General features: G+C 52.9%; 1 protein-coding gene across 3 annotated transcripts; it reads right to left on the bottom strand.

The window, feature by feature from the left end:
- Positions 1–730: 730 nt before the first annotated feature.
- KIFC1 (kinesin family member C1) lies at positions 731–16287 on the bottom strand. Of its 3 annotated transcripts, none has more exons than XM_044984486.1 (18): positions 16059–16287; positions 14400–14527; positions 14082–14220; positions 13865–13973; positions 12672–12725; positions 6008–6052; positions 5701–5896; positions 5435–5612; positions 4430–4597; positions 4119–4247; positions 2773–2889; positions 2516–2689; positions 2226–2393; positions 2007–2145; positions 1692–1828; positions 1348–1421; positions 1026–1101; positions 731–925 (listed from the first exon to the last, which is right to left on the bottom strand). In XM_044984486.1, exons 3-18 carry the CDS (start codon positions 14208–14210, stop codon positions 881–883), a joined length of 1938 nt encoding a protein of 645 aa, XP_044840421.1. In that variant the 5' UTR covers positions 14211–14220; positions 14400–14527; positions 16059–16287; the 3' UTR covers positions 731–880. The 3 variants fall into 3 exon arrangements, with proteins under 3 accessions (XP_044840421.1, XP_044840419.1, XP_044840422.1); XM_044984484.1 differs by having other exon boundaries at positions 1692–1831; positions 16059–16279; XM_044984487.1 differs by lacking the exon at positions 16059–16287 and adding an exon at positions 15953–16031 and having other exon boundaries at positions 1692–1831.
- Positions 16288–16852: the final 565 nt, after the last annotated feature.

Below are 16852 nucleotides of genomic sequence, written 5' to 3'. Positions count from 1 at the left end.
TAAACTCTAACCCCCAGGTCTTTTCCCCCCACCCCACAGATCCCCCAGACCCTCATCCTGCCCTACAGATCATCCACACCTGCAGATCCTGTCCCCCCATGCCCCGAGCCCCACAGATCCTTCACACCAGCAGCCACTGCCCTCCCCCACAGATCCTCCACACCCCCAGGCCCTGTCCCCTCCCCACAGATCCTCCACACCCCCAGGTCCTGTCCCCCATGCCCCCCACCCCGCAGATCCTCCACACCTCCAAGGTCCTGTCCCCCCACACCTCAATCCCCACAGATCCTCCACACCCTCAAGTCCTGTCTCCCCCCCCAGCCCCAGATTCTCCACACCCCCAGGCCCTGTCCCCTCCCCATCCCAGAGATCCTCCACACCCTCAGGCGACTCACAGGGGATAGCAGGACTGAACCTGGGCTTCTGGACACAAACAGCACTGACTTCCCCTCACAGCCATGCAGGAGCCCTGCCCTTGAGTGGAGCTGGGGGGCATGACTTCCAGGGGCAGGAGAAGCTGGCAGTGCAGTGGGGATATTGAGCAGGTGGATGAACAGCACCAGAGAGGATCTCACACAGGGAGACTATGGCCCAGAGTGACCTGATACCCATTGACAACAATACAGCCAAGGCCCAGCTGATAGCTCACTGCACCCATGTTGCAGCTAGGACAGCCGGGTTCCCCCCCTGAGTGCACACAGCCAGCAGCTGTAAAAGACATTTTATTTCCAGCACTCATGCTGAGTCCATACCAGTATTAAAAACAAGACACAAGATAAGCCTCACACACATCACCCCACAGCCCCGGCTGGGTGCAGAAAGCTTTGCTCCCACAGGGCTCCAGACGCATCCTGCAGCCAAGCCAGGATGGTGGCACCCCTCACTTCCTGTTGGCCTGCGCTGTTCCAATGACGCACTCGTTCACCTGGAAGGGGGGAGAGATGGAGTTGAGCGGGAAGCTGCAGCATGGTAACATGGGCAACCCCCTTCCATCTGCCTCAGCCACACACCAGTCAGTCACTTACTTTGCTGGCAAAGCGCAGGGAGTTCAGGGACTCTGACAAGTTCTCCTCCAGTGGGGAGATGTTCACAAACATCAGCCTGGGGGCATTGGAAAGGGGAGGAACAGAGGTTAGAGGGGCCCGCTGAAGCCCTCTTCTGGCACCACCCTCAGCACCTGGTGTCCATGCACATTCCCTAACTCTTTGACTCCCTCCACTCCCTGTCCAAACAGTGTGTCCCATAGCCCTGCCCTCCACCTTGATGCTAAATCCTTCTCCATAGATCTCCGCCTCAACCCTCCCCCCAACTCCTACTATTCCTACTGCCACCCCCATTGTTACTCACATCTTAGAGTTGCCCCCCAGCGAGTTCTGCAGCAGGTAGGTGAGTTTGCTGTTCCGGTAGGGTATGTGGGGCTCCTGCAAAGTGGGAAGACAGGAGTCAGCTCCCCACAGTCCATGAGGAGGGGGCACGTTGTTACCCCTGGGCAGGGAGATTTCATAACATCTACCTCAGACAGCCCCCGGCCTCACTGTGGCTCCCCTATACCAGGCAGGGAAGGGCTGGGGGAGAGGGAGGGGGCAGTGGGGTGTATGCAGGTGGTATGTTACATTGCCTACAGCACTATGACCACTGGCCCTGGGGGAAGAGACTGCTGATAATGGGGCATGGGGTGTCCTAGCTGTTACCTTGTTGGAAAGCGCCATGATGACCAGCCCCAGGGTAGAGAGGCTAGTGTTAATGGCTTGGGTCTCCCTCAACCGCTCCCCCTTCGAGAAGGACTTGTCCAGCCGCTCACTGCCTGCCAGGTCCACCAAGCTTAGCACTGCTGCAGTGAAGGAAGAGGGAATGGATATGAGAAAGGCCTGGGAGAGGGCACCTCACCCAGCTCTCCCACAAATGGCAGGGCAGTCACACCACAGGTGGGCTTAGCGATCAATGCTCCCCCAGCCCTGACTTCTAGTTATTCTCTGGCAGCCCCAGCCACCACCTGCCACACTCACAGACACTGTGCAGGTCCCGGCTCCGGTTCCAGCCCTCAATGCGCAGCTGGAAAAGGCTGTGGCTGCGAGAGGAGCGGTCGTTCAGAGCCGTCTTCGCCACAGAGCGGTTGGCCTGGGCCGTTTGCAGTAGCTTCAGCACCTGGGGAATGCAGGGTGTGTTGGTGAGGTCAGTACAGCTCCTAAGCCCACCGGCTCCAGCACACCCACATCTCAGCTCACCTCATCCTCGGAGTCCACAGGCACATAGCGCAGGTTGGGAACATGCAGCTCCTCACTGCTCTGGCTGACCCGCTTGATCTCCAGTTCGGCACCCCGCTCTGGCCGCCCCACAAGCAGGTCCCGCAGCGACTCATTGTAGATCTCCAGGAAGTTGGCCGTGAAACGGTACTGAGGTGTGTGTGGGAGACAGAAACAACGTCAGAAACATGAGATTGTGGGGGGACCAGGTATGCTACCAGAGCCACAGGGTTGGGGGCAGGCATGAAGGGCAGAGTGGGATGATCACTCACCTGCCAGCCCTTGGGTTCCAGTTCCCGTGCCCCCTGGAAGACCTGCCGCACTGCCCGAGGAATCATGCCCATAGTCTCGGGACTCATGTCGTCTGGCCCCTCCATGGTATAGGTCTTACCACTGCCTGTCTGCCCATAGGCAAAGATGCATACATGGTACCCATCCAGAGCGGACTGCAGGGAGGGAGGAGGAAGTGGTCACTATGGGGGTAACCCCCAGATTCCCAATCCCCCAAGTTCTGTGCCCCACTCTGTACCTGCACCAACAGCGCAATCTCTTCAAACACCTCCTCCTGGGAGCAGGCAGGGGAGAACACCCGGTCAAAGCTGAAATCGTATTTCACATCACCCTTCCGGTCACGCCCAACGTGGGACTTGGGGGAGAGAGACAGACATGTGGGTCAGACTATAGGACTCATTCCCAGGACCCCAGGCCTAGGCTGGGGGAATTGACAGCCACCTCTGTGCCTCTGATAGGAAGTCCCCAGAGTGGGAATGAGCAGTGATTGCAGAGGGTTCTTTAAGACAAGAGGTGGTCATGAGGACCTGCAGAGGAGCCAAGCCAGACAGGGTGAAGGGGCGGCTCAATGGCAGGTGAGATTCAACACCGGTGAGTGCAAGCTGCTAATGAAACTACTTGGTTGCTCGTCTGCATTTGAGATTAACAAACCCTTCAGAGAAGGCCCCAGGTTTCTAACATGCTGCCAGGAAGTTGCGGGGGCAGGGGATGAGGTTAATTGCCTCATTGCAGCATCTGTGGCTGTTACTGGACACACTACAGATCTGGCAGCCACACTTCAAAAGGATGAAAAACTGGGAAAGGTTCAGAGAAAAGCTACAAGATTTGAAGGCTGGAAAACCTGCCTCAGTAAGAGACTGAAGGAGCTCCCTCTATTCAGCTTATTAAAGGGAAGGCTCAGAGGAGACTTGATCATGGTCTCCACTTACATATATGGACAAATTTGAGAGCAGAAGGCTCTAAGCTACCAGACAGAGGCAGGAGGAGAAACCAGCGACTGGGAGCTGAAGCCACACAAATTCAGGCTACAGATAAGATGCAAGTTGTTAAAAGGCCACAGGAAGCACTGCCCCAAGGGCATTGCAGCAGGAACTCTGTCACTGGGAGTCTCATGCATGAATGTCTGTGCACCATCTACACTACAATTCACCCTCCTTCACATGTTCATGCGCACAGATCTATAGCCTGCTGCTCAGAAAAATGCTAGCCCCTAGAGGTGTGAGAAGGCTGGTCTCAAGGCAACAGGCCCAGCTGGGCTGTGAGGTGCTAGCAAGGTTTCCAAGGCTCCAAGCACAGGAGCCCTACATTTAAGCAGCAGCAAGTCAGAAACAGAGTCAGCCACTCCTTGGCTTGGGGCTGAGGTGGCTGACTTGGAATCCCTGCAGGGGGAATTGCCCAAGGCTAGTGCCTGTGTAGTGTGCAAGTTGTAGATTGCACCAGCATTTTCCAACTTAACTACACTAATGCCATGTCCAAACAGTGACTGCCCTGAATGGCCCTGAATATCAGCCAATGCACAGCCAGAGGGCTGCCTATGGCGCATCACAAACACAGAGCTAGCTGTGCCCCAGTCCCTGGACTCACCTCCTCCACTTTGGAGAGCACCAGGGCCTTGTTGTCCTGCAGGGGGAAGTGCAGGTGCTCCAGTCCCTTCTCTCTTTCCTTCTCCCAGGCTAGCAGGGGGCGCACACGGCAGAACACACGGATGTTACCCTGGGGACAGATGTGTCAGTCCAGTGCGGGGAAGGCTGTCCCCAGCTCCCATTTGCTGTCCCTCCCAATCCCATCTTCTAGCCCTCACCCCCAACCCCCTGCCTGGTGTCCTGCCTTAATTCCCAGCCCCCCCCCCCCCCCTCCACACCCCAAGGTGGGGCAGAATGAGAGCCTCCTGTCACCTTGAGCTCCTGCACCAGGTTGTGCAGCCTCCTCCTCTCCATCTCCAGGTGGTGCAACCGCTCCTCCTGCTGGGTCATAACCTGCAGCTGCGCTGCCACCTGGCCTCTCAACTCCTTGTTCTCACACTCCCTCTGGGCCAGGCCCTCCTCTGCCAGCTTTAGCTTCACCTGGAGCAGGACCGGGAGTTAGGGGTTACTGCTAGAGACTTGCTTGGAGTTCTCAGGATACCACAATACACCCCCCACCCCAGGCCCCCACCAGGAGAGACAATAGACCATGTCACACGCCATGGGTCAAGACAGCGCATGTGACTCCCAGCTGCTGACAGACTTGCTAGACATGGAATGTAGCTGATAACCTGGTCAAAGCAAAGCTGTTGTGGGAAATGCATGCGATGGTGCAGAAAGCAGTGCTTGTTTGCAGTGCAAGTGAATCAAAGAGGCCCAACATTAGGGCTGGGATTTTAAAAGGGAGTTGGGTGCCTGAACACTGGGGAAAGGTTCCTTTGAAACACCCTGCAAGGACAGCAGTCGCTTTACGGAGGTGCAGCACTCTCAGCAAGGCAATAACTAAAGCAGAACAGTCAGACACAGGAGTAAGTCCTGAAAGCAAAGTGGGGTTGTGACATTGGCAATAGGGGAATTTCCAGGAGACTGCAGCAGAGCACAGTGTTGTCCCAGCAAGTCTGTGTAAAGCCTTCATAAGGTTGAGCTGTTGCTATAGGAAACAAAGCTTGTGTCTAGTAGGTGCAGATTGAACCCATGCATGGAAGCGGCAGCAACTGTTGCGTAAGGCTTGGTTCCTCTCAGTACAGCATGCAGATGACCCAATGGGTACATAACCTGTCTACTGAACAGGAATCTGACAGGGCACAGCTGGGTTAAGGGTACAGCATGTTATGGGAGATCCTAGCACAGGCGACACATGACCTGGATCGGCCCAGCTCTGGCTCCAGTGAGGGAGGTTAACATCACATCTCCCCCCTTCCCAGGATCAAGACCCACCTCTCTGGTCTCCAGCAGGGATGACAGGTCCTGCTTGGTCCCCTCTAGCTGCCCAATGGTCCTGCTGTGGCTGGTGACCTGCTCCTCCAGCTGCTGCTTCAGGTCTGACAGCTCCATCACCTCGTGGAGCCTCTGCTGTGCCTGCTCCTGGCAAGTGTGCAGCGCGGAGCTCAGTGTGCTACAGAAGTAGGGGCAGGGTGAGATGGGGCAGGAGTAATTCCCCCCGAACCAGAACGACTAGGATCCCTCCCCCTCAGCCCTCTCACCTGACCTGGCTGCTCAGTTCCCGGTTCTGAACCACCTGCTCCTGCAGCTGCCTCTTGAGCTGCTGATTCTCCCCATCCAGTCTCTGCACCTTGTCCTTGTAGCTGCTCACCTTGGCCCGCATATCATTCAACTGGCCCTTCAGGTCCCAGGCCGCCCGCTTTTTCCCATCGTTCCCTGCAGCTAGGGCAGGGGCTGCTGTGGTGAGAAAGGGGGAGGCAGGTGAGGCTGGATCCAGCAGGGCTATCCCTCTCCCCATCTCTGGCTTCACCCCTTCTTGACACCAAGCCCCTCCTGCTGCCGCCTTACCCATCTTTGGAGCTGCTGCCACAGGCACCGGCCTCCTGACGACATCTGCAGAGGGAAAGGGGAGAGCATGTGTCATGGAGCTACAGGCCCATGCTCTTGAACAGTCCCTGGGAGGATCCCTTCAGTGTGTCAGCCTCCTTAGGGTCTCTCACTCACTAGGGTAGGCCTCTTGACTTCACTGACTCCTGGACCAAAACCTCAGAGCCTTCAGCATCCCTCCTTCACACGGTGAGCGCCCCATAGCGACTCCACCTGAGTTGGACACCCGGGGAAGACTTACACCCCCAGCTCCCTTGATCTAAGGTGATTCTCAACCAGCATTGTAAAAGCAGAAAGGTTTATTAGATGTCTGGAACACAGCGTAGCAAGTCTTTAGTTAACACAGGCAACGGAAAGTTACAGCCAGGTGGATCTGGATCCTCTTTAATCCCAGTCCATAAGCTTCTTTCCTGCCTCCAGCAGCCCACACTTAACAACCCCACCTGGCCACTCCCTAGTCCTTTGTCCGCCAGCTGGCTTCCTAAGGAGGGTGGGCCATCCATGGTTGTTTGTTGCTAGGTGCCAATAACTGGAGTGGCCATTGTCTTCTGAGACTCTCCATGGGCATGGAGCCCCAGCCAGCTAGGCGTTGGTCCCGCCTGTATATCTGGATCACAGCAAAGAGTAAACAATCTTTCTTTCTCCCCGACCCTCCTGACCTTGTTAATTACACACCACATAGGGGAAACTGAGGCACACACAATATTCATCCAAAATATTATGACTAATTCCCACTCCTTCACAACAAATCATGGAGTGAAGCAGTTGTGAGTGGCTATGAGAGAAAACAGCTGACTAAAGGAGCAGACTTGGAAACTATGAGCAAGGAATATGCATGCTGTTTGGAAGTGCTGTGTGCAAGGAAACAGGACACACTGAACATTTTTGTAAACTAGGGGGTCTTCACTTCATAGCTCTTGTATGCTGAGGTCTGGCATGCCCCAGGCATCCTTGCATCTTTCTGTTCGCCCTCCCAAGCTCCCTGTGTGCTACCCTCCCCCATCCTATATCTATAAAGGAGGATATAGATATAATAGGCATCACAGAAACCTGGTGGACTGAGAGCAATCAATGGGACACAATCATTCCGGGGTACAAAATATATCGGAAGGACAGAACAGGCCGTGCAGGGGGAGGAGTGGCACTATATGTTAAAGAAAGTGTAGATTCAAATGAAGTAAAAATCTTAAGCGAATCCACAGGTTCCATAGAGTCTCTATGGATAGAAATTTCATGCTCTAGTAAAAATATAACAGTAGGGATCTATTATCGACCACCTGACCAGGACAGTAATAGTGATGATGAAATGCTAAGGGAAATTAGAGAGGCTATCAAAATTAAGAACCCAATAATAGTGGGGGATTTCAATTATCCCCATATTGACTGGGAACATTTCACTTCAGGACGAAATGCGGAGATAAAATTTCTCGATACTTTAAATGACTGCTTCATGGAGCAGCTGGTACGGGAACCCACAAGGGGAGAGGCGACTCTAGATTTAATCCTGAGTGGAGCGCAGGAGCTGGTCCAAGAGGTAACTATAGCAGGACCGCTTGGAAATAGTGACCATAATACAATAGCATTCAACATCCCTGTGGTGGGAAGAACATCTCAACTGCCCAACACTGTGGCCTTTAATTTCAAAAGGGGGAACTATACAAAAATGAGGGGGTTAGTTAGACAAAAGTTAAAAGGTACAGTGACTAAAGTGAAATCCCTGCAAGTTGCGTGGGCCCTTTTTAAAGACACCATAATAGAGGCCCAACTTCAATGTATACCCCAAATTAAGAAACACAGTAAAAGAACTAAAAAAGAGCCACCGTGGCTTAACAACCATGTAAAAGAAGCAGTGAGAGATAAAAAGACTTCCTTTAAAAAGTGGAAGCAAGTGAGGCAAATAGAAAGGAGCACAAACACTGCCAACTTAAGTGCAAGAGTGTAATAAGAAAAGCCAAAGAGGAGTTTGAAGAACGGCTAGCCAAAAACTCAAAAGGTAATAACAAAATGTTTTTTAAGTACATCAGAAGCAGGAAGCCTGCTAAACAACCAGTGGGGCCCCTTAATGATCAAAATTCAAAAGGAGCGCTTAAAGATGATAAAGTCATTGCGGAGAAACTAAATGGATTCTTTGCTTCAGTCTTCACGGCTGAGGACGTTAGGGAGATTCCCAAACCTGAGCTGGCTTTTGTAGGTGACAAATCTGAGGAACTGTCACAGATTGAAGTGTCACTAGAGGAGGTTTTGGAATTAATTGATAAACTCAACATTAACAAGTCACCGGGACCAGATGGCATTCACCCAAGAGTTCTGAAAGAACTCAAATGTGAAGTTGCGGAACTATTAACTAAGGTTTGTAACCTGTCCTTTAAATCGGCTTCAGTACCCAATGACTGGAAGTTAGCTAATGTAACGCCAATATTTAAAAAGGGCTCTAGGGGTGATCCTGGCAATTACAGACCGGTAAGTCTAACGTCGGTACCGGGCAAATTAGTTGAAACAATAGTAAAGAATAAAATTGTCAGACACATAGAAAAACATAAACTCTTGAGCAATAGTCAACATGGTTTCTGTAAAGGGAAATCGTGTCTTACTAATCTATTAGAGTTCTTTGAAGGGGTCAACAAACATGTGGACAAGGGGGATCCGGTGGACATAGTGTACTTAGATTTCCAGAAAGCCTTTGACAAGGTCCCTCACCGAAGGCTCTTACGTAAATTAAGCTGTCATGGGATAAAAGGAAAGGTCCTTTCATGGATTGAGAACTGGTTAAAGGACAGGGAACAAAGGGTAGGAATTAATGGTAAATTCTCAGAATGGAGAGGGGTAACTAGTGGTGTTCCCCAAGGGTCAGTCCTAGGACCAATCCTATTCAATTTATTCATAAATGATCTGGAGAAAGGGGTAAACAGTGAGGTGGCAAAGTTTGCAGATGATACTAAACTACTCAAGATAGTTAAGACCAAAGCAGATTGTGAAGAACTTCAAAAAGATCTCACAAAACTAAGCGATTGGGCAACAAAATGGCAAATGAAATTTAATGTGGATAAATGTAAAGTAATGCACGTTGGAAAAAATAACCCCAACTATACATACAACATGATGGGGGCTAATTTAGCTACAAGTCAGGAAAAAGATCTTGGAGTTATCGTGGATAGTTCTCTAAAGATGTCCACGCAGTGTGCAGAGGCGGTCAAAAAAGCAAACAGGATGTTAGGAATCATTAAAAAGGGGATAGAGAATAAGACTGAGAATATATTATTGCCCTTATATAAATCCATGGTACGCCCACATCTCGAATACTGTGTACAGATGTGGTCTCCTCACCTCAAAAAAGATATTCTAGCACTAGAAAAGGTTCAGAAAAGAGCAACTAAAATGATTAGGGGTTTAGAGAGGGTCCCATATGAGGAAAGATTAAAGAGGCTAGGACTCTTCAGTTTGGAAAAGAGAAGACTAAGGGGGGACATGATAGAGGTATATAAAATCATGAGTGATGTTGAGAAAGTGGATAAGGAAAAGTTATTTACTTATTCCCATAATACAAGAACTAGGGGTCACCAAATGAAATTAATAGGCAGCAGGTTTAAAACAAATAAAAGGAAGTTCTTCTTCACGCAGCGCACAGTCAACTTGTGGAACTCCTTACCTGAGGAGGTTGTGAAGGCTAGGACTATAACAATGTTTAAAAGGGGACTGGATAAATTCATGGTGGCTAAGTCCATAAATGGCTATTAGCCAGGATGGGTAAGAATGGTGTCCCTAGCCTCTGTTCGTCAGAGGATGGAGATGGATGGCAGGAGAGAGATCACTTGATCATTGCCTATTAGGTTCACTCCCTCAGGGGCACCTGGCATTGGCCACTGTCGGTAGACAGATACTGGGCTAGATGGACCTTTGGTCTGACCCGGTACGGCCTTTCTTATGTTCTTATCCTCTTCTTTTCAGAACTCCATGCAACTCACAGGGTTATATGTGCCCCCTTCCCACTATTATCACAAGGGGTTGTGTGCCTCCCATTTCTGGATGTCACCCCCCCATTCTCACCCCCACAGCAGGGGCTCTGTTTGCCTATTCTTCCTCCATTGCAATCCCCTCTTTCCCCATGCCAGAAGCTGTGTGCACCCCATGACAAAACAGGAATTTTCTGTAATATTTTTAAGATTCTTATGTGCCTCAGTTTATTTCTGTACTTTACATTGCTAGCCAGCAGGTGCAAAATAATTCAAGAGCTGCTCTTGGGGCATAGCAGAAGATGGGAGGTGCTGTGTCATGTAACTGGCTGGTGCGGAACAGATGAGTGTTAAAGGACTGGCTGGAACTGACCATACTACTGGAGGATGAGCCAAAACAATGGGAGCCCCAGGGTCAGAACATAGCACTTGACAAATTGACAATTTAGTCACTGAAACCATTCAGTAGCTGACTCTCTGCCACCACCTCTCAGGCAGCCACAGGGTCTGGGCTATACTCCAGCCTGAAACCAGTCCCTTGGGAGTACCCCTTTAGTGTGCTAGGCCCCAAGGACCCACACCCTTCTACAGGGACAGGCCATAGCCTCCAAGAATCCAAAACAGGGGACTTGTCTACACTTAAAATGCTGCAGCTGAGCCCGTGTAGTGCTTCGTGACAGGAGAGGTTCTCTCCTTACTGTAGGTACGCCACACGCTGAGAGGTAGTAGCTATGTCAAGGGGAGCCTAGAGCCGGCTCTCATCAAAATCAACTTGGCCGTCTCTCTGTCCCTAGTCCCAGGTGAAAGCTGCACAGTTTCTTCTAACAGCCAACTCTTATGCCCAAGACATCGACCCATGCTGAGATCACATATTCGGTCTGCTGGAGAATCCAGTGGATAAGTGTCAGTTGTTCGGTTCCTGGGGGTCCCAGTGTCTTGGCACATCCACCATTGATATGGATTGGGTTTAACCAGTCCAGTGGGAAACCAAGGCATACAGAGGAATCAAAAATATCACAGAAAATGGCCACTTCATTGTCAAACTCCTCCACTGTTTGTCTTCTGTCCATCTGGGAGATACTCAGGGTGTAAGTTATTGGGAGCAGGAACAGAGATGAGCTGGAGTATCACTAGGCGGGAAGGGGTTCATGGGTGCTCACTGTGACGCTGTATAAAATCTGGGGGACACTTTAGGATACTATGAATGCAATTTTACACTATTGGTAATGAGTTATGGCAGATATGCCATGTAAGATATCTGCAAAAATGTTATGATTTGCCAGATATGATAATCTTGTTTATATGTTTGTATCACCTTTTGTATTATGAGTTACAGATACATATGTATGTCTGTATTTTAAACTTGGGCTATGCTTCTGAGTGACACCCCGAGACAGTTTGGAATCAGCATGGAATCATTAATGACCATCTGCTATACAACTGACCCATTGAGAGAAGGCAGAGGATACACCTTCCGACTCAGCAAGGCATGTACAGGCATGTCCATGGACAGAAAAGGCTTCCAAGCCATGTGCTGGGCAGCTTGTGTTTGAAACAATGGACGCACAGGCCGCATGACAAAATACTACAAAAGACAGCTGCATCTTCTCCATTTTGTCTTCAATCCTGCTTTTCACTTCTGGAGGAACTTTGCTACAAACCGAAGCTCTGAATAAAGGACTGAATGACCCATCCAAGCTGTGGATGTATTCCAGAGGGACTTTCAAGCCAGCAAACTCACCAATACTGCTAGGAACCTGATAGGTACAAAGACTTTAAAGTTCATCTAAGTGACTGCTTTACGATCTCCCTTCTTGTTCTGTTTCTTTATAAACCTTTAGTTTTAGACACTAAAGGATTGGCTGACAGCATAGTATTTTGGGTAAGATCCAATCCCATACTACCCTGGTGACGTGGCTGACCCTTTGGGGTCAGAAGAACACTTTGTATATGTGAGCATATACAACTTCTCACTGTACTGGACCTAGGTGCTGATTGGGAGCCAGAGAACTGGAATGCAATAAGGGGGCTGTGTGATTCCCCTTTTTTTTTTATTTTTTGCTTCTTGATACCCGAGGGAGCAGCAGCAGAGTTTGTGACTGCTTGGGGAGTGTAACTTCAGTGTTACCCACCAGTCTTGGGAGTGTCTGAGCTCCCTTTTGCAGCCTGCCCTTGGCATTTCCAGTGAGGGCTGCACCAGCCACCATGAGTCACACCCACAACCAGCAGTTTGATCTGTAGGCAATTCCAGAGGTGCTAGAGGATGTGGCTGTGCCAAAACAATGGCAGGGACTCCATGGGGCCTACACCCCCCCCCCCCACTTTCAGTTTTCTGGTTCCCCCAAAGTCACTAGGGTTCTGACCCCTGTTGCCTTGAACATTCCCCCAATTTTTGGAACAGATCAACTGTGGCATTCAGGAGTATTGTATTTGACAGAAAAATGCAGTTGAGCTGAGCGTAAGGCTCATGTCTCCCTTTGGGCCCTCTTCATGGGAGCTTAGGCCTAGGGCTTCCAGTTGACAGAGGGTGCTCTGCTCATTAAGAACTATTACCCACCAACAGTCTTCCCAGTACTGGGTCCCACAGAGCTCTGGATGACAGTGCTGGGTTTGGCAAGTGGCACCAGGTCACAAGGAGCCTCCCCTCAGAGTAAAAGCCCCAGTCTCACAAATACCTGCAACTGAGGCTGCTGGGATGGTCAGTTCTGGTCGAAGCGAAGCCCGGCGGCCTGTGGTGGACATGAAGCATCATCATTAGCAGGACCCCTGGTGTCAGCTCCCTGTTCTCATGAACACAAGGGGTCCTGCTGTAGAGAAATCTCTGTATTAACTATCTCTATAAATCTTTATGACATTGCATTGTATTATTTTGTATTAAGTATCTTTCTATATTAAGTATCTTTATGACATCGCATCTTGCATGATGTTATTTTGTATTTCATATGACTTGGCATTGTGCCTCTCTATTTCACTTGGCATTGTGCCTCTCTATTTTCATACAACTTTGTATTAGATCCCTATATAGAAAATTGGTAGGAAACTTTGTATCAGATGTTATAGCCCCTAAGAATAGTGCAGTTAAAGTAAAAGAAACATGTGCCTTTTTGCTAGAAGTAGAATAAGATCTTCCCCCCACTCTGTAATCAATTGCCCTATTGACTGAATGAGTTGTGAATGAGTGAGGCTTGGAAGACACCCACCTCCAGACAGCGACAACAGTTCCAGAGGGAATGCGAGCCAGAGCAAAGGACAATACAACTTGTCAAGTGGGCCCAACAAAGAAGAGCAGACATATTGACCGCCTCAGGGATTAGAAGCAAGCACCTTCTTTAGAAAACACCCTCTTTTGAGCAGCATTGGGACAACACCCAGAGAAAAGCAGCACAAAGACCAACGGACACAGACCAATGGACACAGACCCAGATTTTGAATCTGGTCTAGATTTGCATAAGAGGGAAGCTGCTATAAATGTGAGCTGTCTTGCAGAAGGACCCCGGGACTCGTCTTGTCACCATCAGAGCATCGATCCGGATCGGCAGAAGCCCGGCTCCACCCCTCCCCCATCTAACTCACCTGGCCAGTGCAGTTAAGGGGAGCAACTAGTTGGTAACAACAGCAAGACGGAGTGTGTTTGTGTCTGTGTGTGTGAATGCATGACTGTGAGATATATCTCATATGCATATCATAGAGTATTAATTAATACCTGTATTACTAATAAATGTGGCCTTTTGCCTTAATCCCCCTGAAAAGATCCTGTATAGTACTTTGAGTACAACACTGCTAATGATGATGTTTGCCTGCAGGATGATGCATCCTGCAGGCAAACATACCCCCCCATTCCCAGCACACATCCTTCCCAAGAGCTCACCTGCTCTTTGAGTCCTAGGTACTGCAGCTGCTGCCGAAGCCTTGGAACAAGTGGCAGCAATGGAGGCTGCCACCCTCCTGGTTGGTACAGGGAGCCTTCGGGCACGTTTCTAGTGGGAGGGGAAGAGAGGAGACAGTTAGTGGGAGCAGAGCCCTGGAGAACAGGAAAATGAAGTGGGTCAAGAAACCACCTTTCACATCTGCCTGCTGCATCTCACCTGTTCGGTTGGAGGTTGATTCTCATCACTAGGTCCTCGCTTGGCCCTCAAGCCAGGCACAGGCAGCTGGGAAAGGGCCCTCCCTACAAGTGGCACCTGCCATCCATCAGCATTCCCCTTCTGCTCCATGTGGGGACCTCTGGGAAGGAGTAAGGGGACTTGATCAGTCACAAGTTATACAGACACCCCGATGCCCGTGCATGCACCCAGAGCAGGGTGAGCGCCCCCCATACATGCCCCATCGCACCCCAGCACCTGCCATGGTGAGACCCTCTGGAGGGGCAGGATCTGGTTGGTGCCCATGAGTGGATGGCTCACCTGAGACCAAGCAAACTCCTTCCACACAGGTAGGCCGAAGCCAATGGGAGCAGATTCAGCGCCTGTGCCCAAGTCACACTCCTCCCAGACTGGGCGGAGCTGCTGGGGTCCTGGGCTCTGAAGTGAACCTGTGGGGAAAAGGGGAGACTGGCAGGTGAATGCTAGGGGTGGGGAGAGATGGGAAACAGGAACTTCCCCAACCCCACCCATCTGCATTGCAAGGCCCTACCTCTGCCCCCCAGCCCAACCAAACATCTACATCCCATGGCGCTGCCTCTGTCCCACCACAGCCCAGCCCCAAACAGCTGCATCCCATGGCGCTGCCTCTGCGCCCCCCGACCCCCAGCCCAACAACTTCACCCCACGGCGCTGCCTCTCTGTCCCCCCCCGCCCAACATCTTCACCCCACAGCGCTGCCTCTCAGTCCTCCCACCCCCAGCCCAACATCTGCACCCCACGGCGCTGCCTCTCTGTCCTCCCCCACAGCCCAACATCTGCACCCCACGGCGCTGCCTCTCCACCCCCCACAGCCCAACATCTGCACCCCCCAGCGCTGCCTCTCTGCCCCCCCAGCCCAACATCTGCATCCCACGGCACTGCCTCTCTGTCCTCCCCCCCAGCCCAACATCTGCACCCCACGGCACTGCCTCTCTGTCCTCCCCCCCAGCCCAACATCTGCACCCCACAGCGCTGCCTCTCTGTCCTCCCCCCCAGCCCAACATCTGCACCCCACAGCGCTGCCTCTCGGTCCTCCCACCCCCAGCCCAACATCTGCACCCCACGGCGCTGCCTCTCGGTCCCTCCCCCCCCAGCCCAACATCTGCACCCCACGGCACTGCCTCTCTGTCCCCCCCCGCCCAACATCTTCACCCCACAGCGCTGCCTCTCAGTCCTCCCACCCCCAGCCCAACATCTGCACCCCACGGCGCTGCCTCTCTGTCCTCCCCCACAGCCCAACATCTGCACCCCACGGCGCTGCCTCTCCACCCCCCACAGCCCAACATCTGCACCCCACAGCGCTGCCTCTCCGCCCCCCCAGCCCAACATCTGCACCCCACAGCGCTGCCTCTCTGTCCTCCCCCCCAGCCCAACATCTGCATCCCACAGCAGTGCCTGTCTGTCCTCCCCCCCAGCCCAACCTCTGCACCCCACGGCGCTGCCTCTCGGTCCCTCCCCCCCCAGCCCAACATCTGCACCCCACGGCGCTGCCTCTCTGTCCTCCCCCCGCCCAATATCTGCACCCCACGGCGCTGCCTCTCTGTCCTCCCCCCCCCAACATCTGCACCCCACGGCGCTGCCTCTCTGTCCTCCCCCACAGCCCAACATCTGCACCCCACGGCGCTCTCTGCCCCCCCAGCTCAACATCTGCCCCCCCCGGCGCTGCCTCTCTGCCCCCCCCGCCCAACATCTGCACCCCCCGGCGCTGCCTCTCCCCCCCCAGCCCAACATCTGCACCCCACGGCGCTGCCTCTCGGTCCCCTCCCCCAGCCCAACATCTGCACCCCACAGCGCTGCCTCTCCGCCTCCCCGCCGTGCTTCAGGAACAACCCGACCTGACCGCCCCAGGGCCTCCCCCGGGAGCCCAGCCCGCGCGCCGCCGCCGCCCCACCGGGAAGGGGGGGGGGGAAGGGAACAGTCCGGGCCCCGCGCGCCTCTCACCAGCTATCGCCTCGGCCGCGCTAGTTTAACTCTTCTAAGCCTCCTCCGCCTCCTTGCGTCATTCGAATTCAAACCGCCCCAACTGAGCCGCCGCCCATTGGCTACCGCGCGTCCGCGCTCAGCCAATAGGCTGGTCGCTTCCTTACGGCCCCGTCCTCTTCGAGATCCAACCAATCTGTTGTTTTCACCTTCTCGATTGGCCGGCTCCTCCCGAGCCCCGACCAATCGGCGGCCTCCTCTTACCAACAACCCACACGTGACCCAGTGGAGCTGCCGCTGTGGCCGCGCGCTGCAAGGACCGAGGCTAGTAGAAGGCACGCGCCAACCGGCCAACGGCAGCCTGGGGGCGGGGCTAGGGGAGGGGCAGGAGTAGGTTTTAGGGCCTTGGGCTGAGGGGAGAGAAGGGGAGGGGCATGAGTGGGTGACGGGGCAGTGGGGGAGGGTCATGAGTCTGGGTATTAGGAGTAGGAGTCTGGGTGACAGGGGAAGTTGAGGGGAGGGGCAGGAGTAGGGGTAATGGGGCAGTGGGAGAGGGGCAGGAGTCTGGGTGACAGGGGCAGGGGAGGGGAGGGGCAGGAGTAGGGGTAATGGGGCAGTGGGAAAGGGGCAGGAGTCTGGGTGACAGGGGCAGTTGAGGGGAGGGGCAGGAGTCGGTGACAGGGGCAGTTAGGGGAGGGGCAGGAGTAGGGGTAATGGGGCAGTGGGGGAGGGGCAGGAGTCTGGGTGACAGGGGCAGTTGAGGGGAGGGGCAGGAGTAGGGGTAATGGGGGCAGTGAGGGAGGGGCAGAAGTAGG

This window comes from Mauremys mutica, chromosome 12, assembly GCF_020497125.1.
Source record: "Mauremys mutica isolate MM-2020 ecotype Southern chromosome 12, ASM2049712v1, whole genome shotgun sequence".
Taxonomy (NCBI): Eukaryota; Metazoa; Chordata; order Testudines; family Geoemydidae; genus Mauremys; species Mauremys mutica.
The sequence above is the reverse complement of the archived record's forward strand: the minus strand, read 5'-3'. Positions and strand labels throughout refer to the sequence as shown.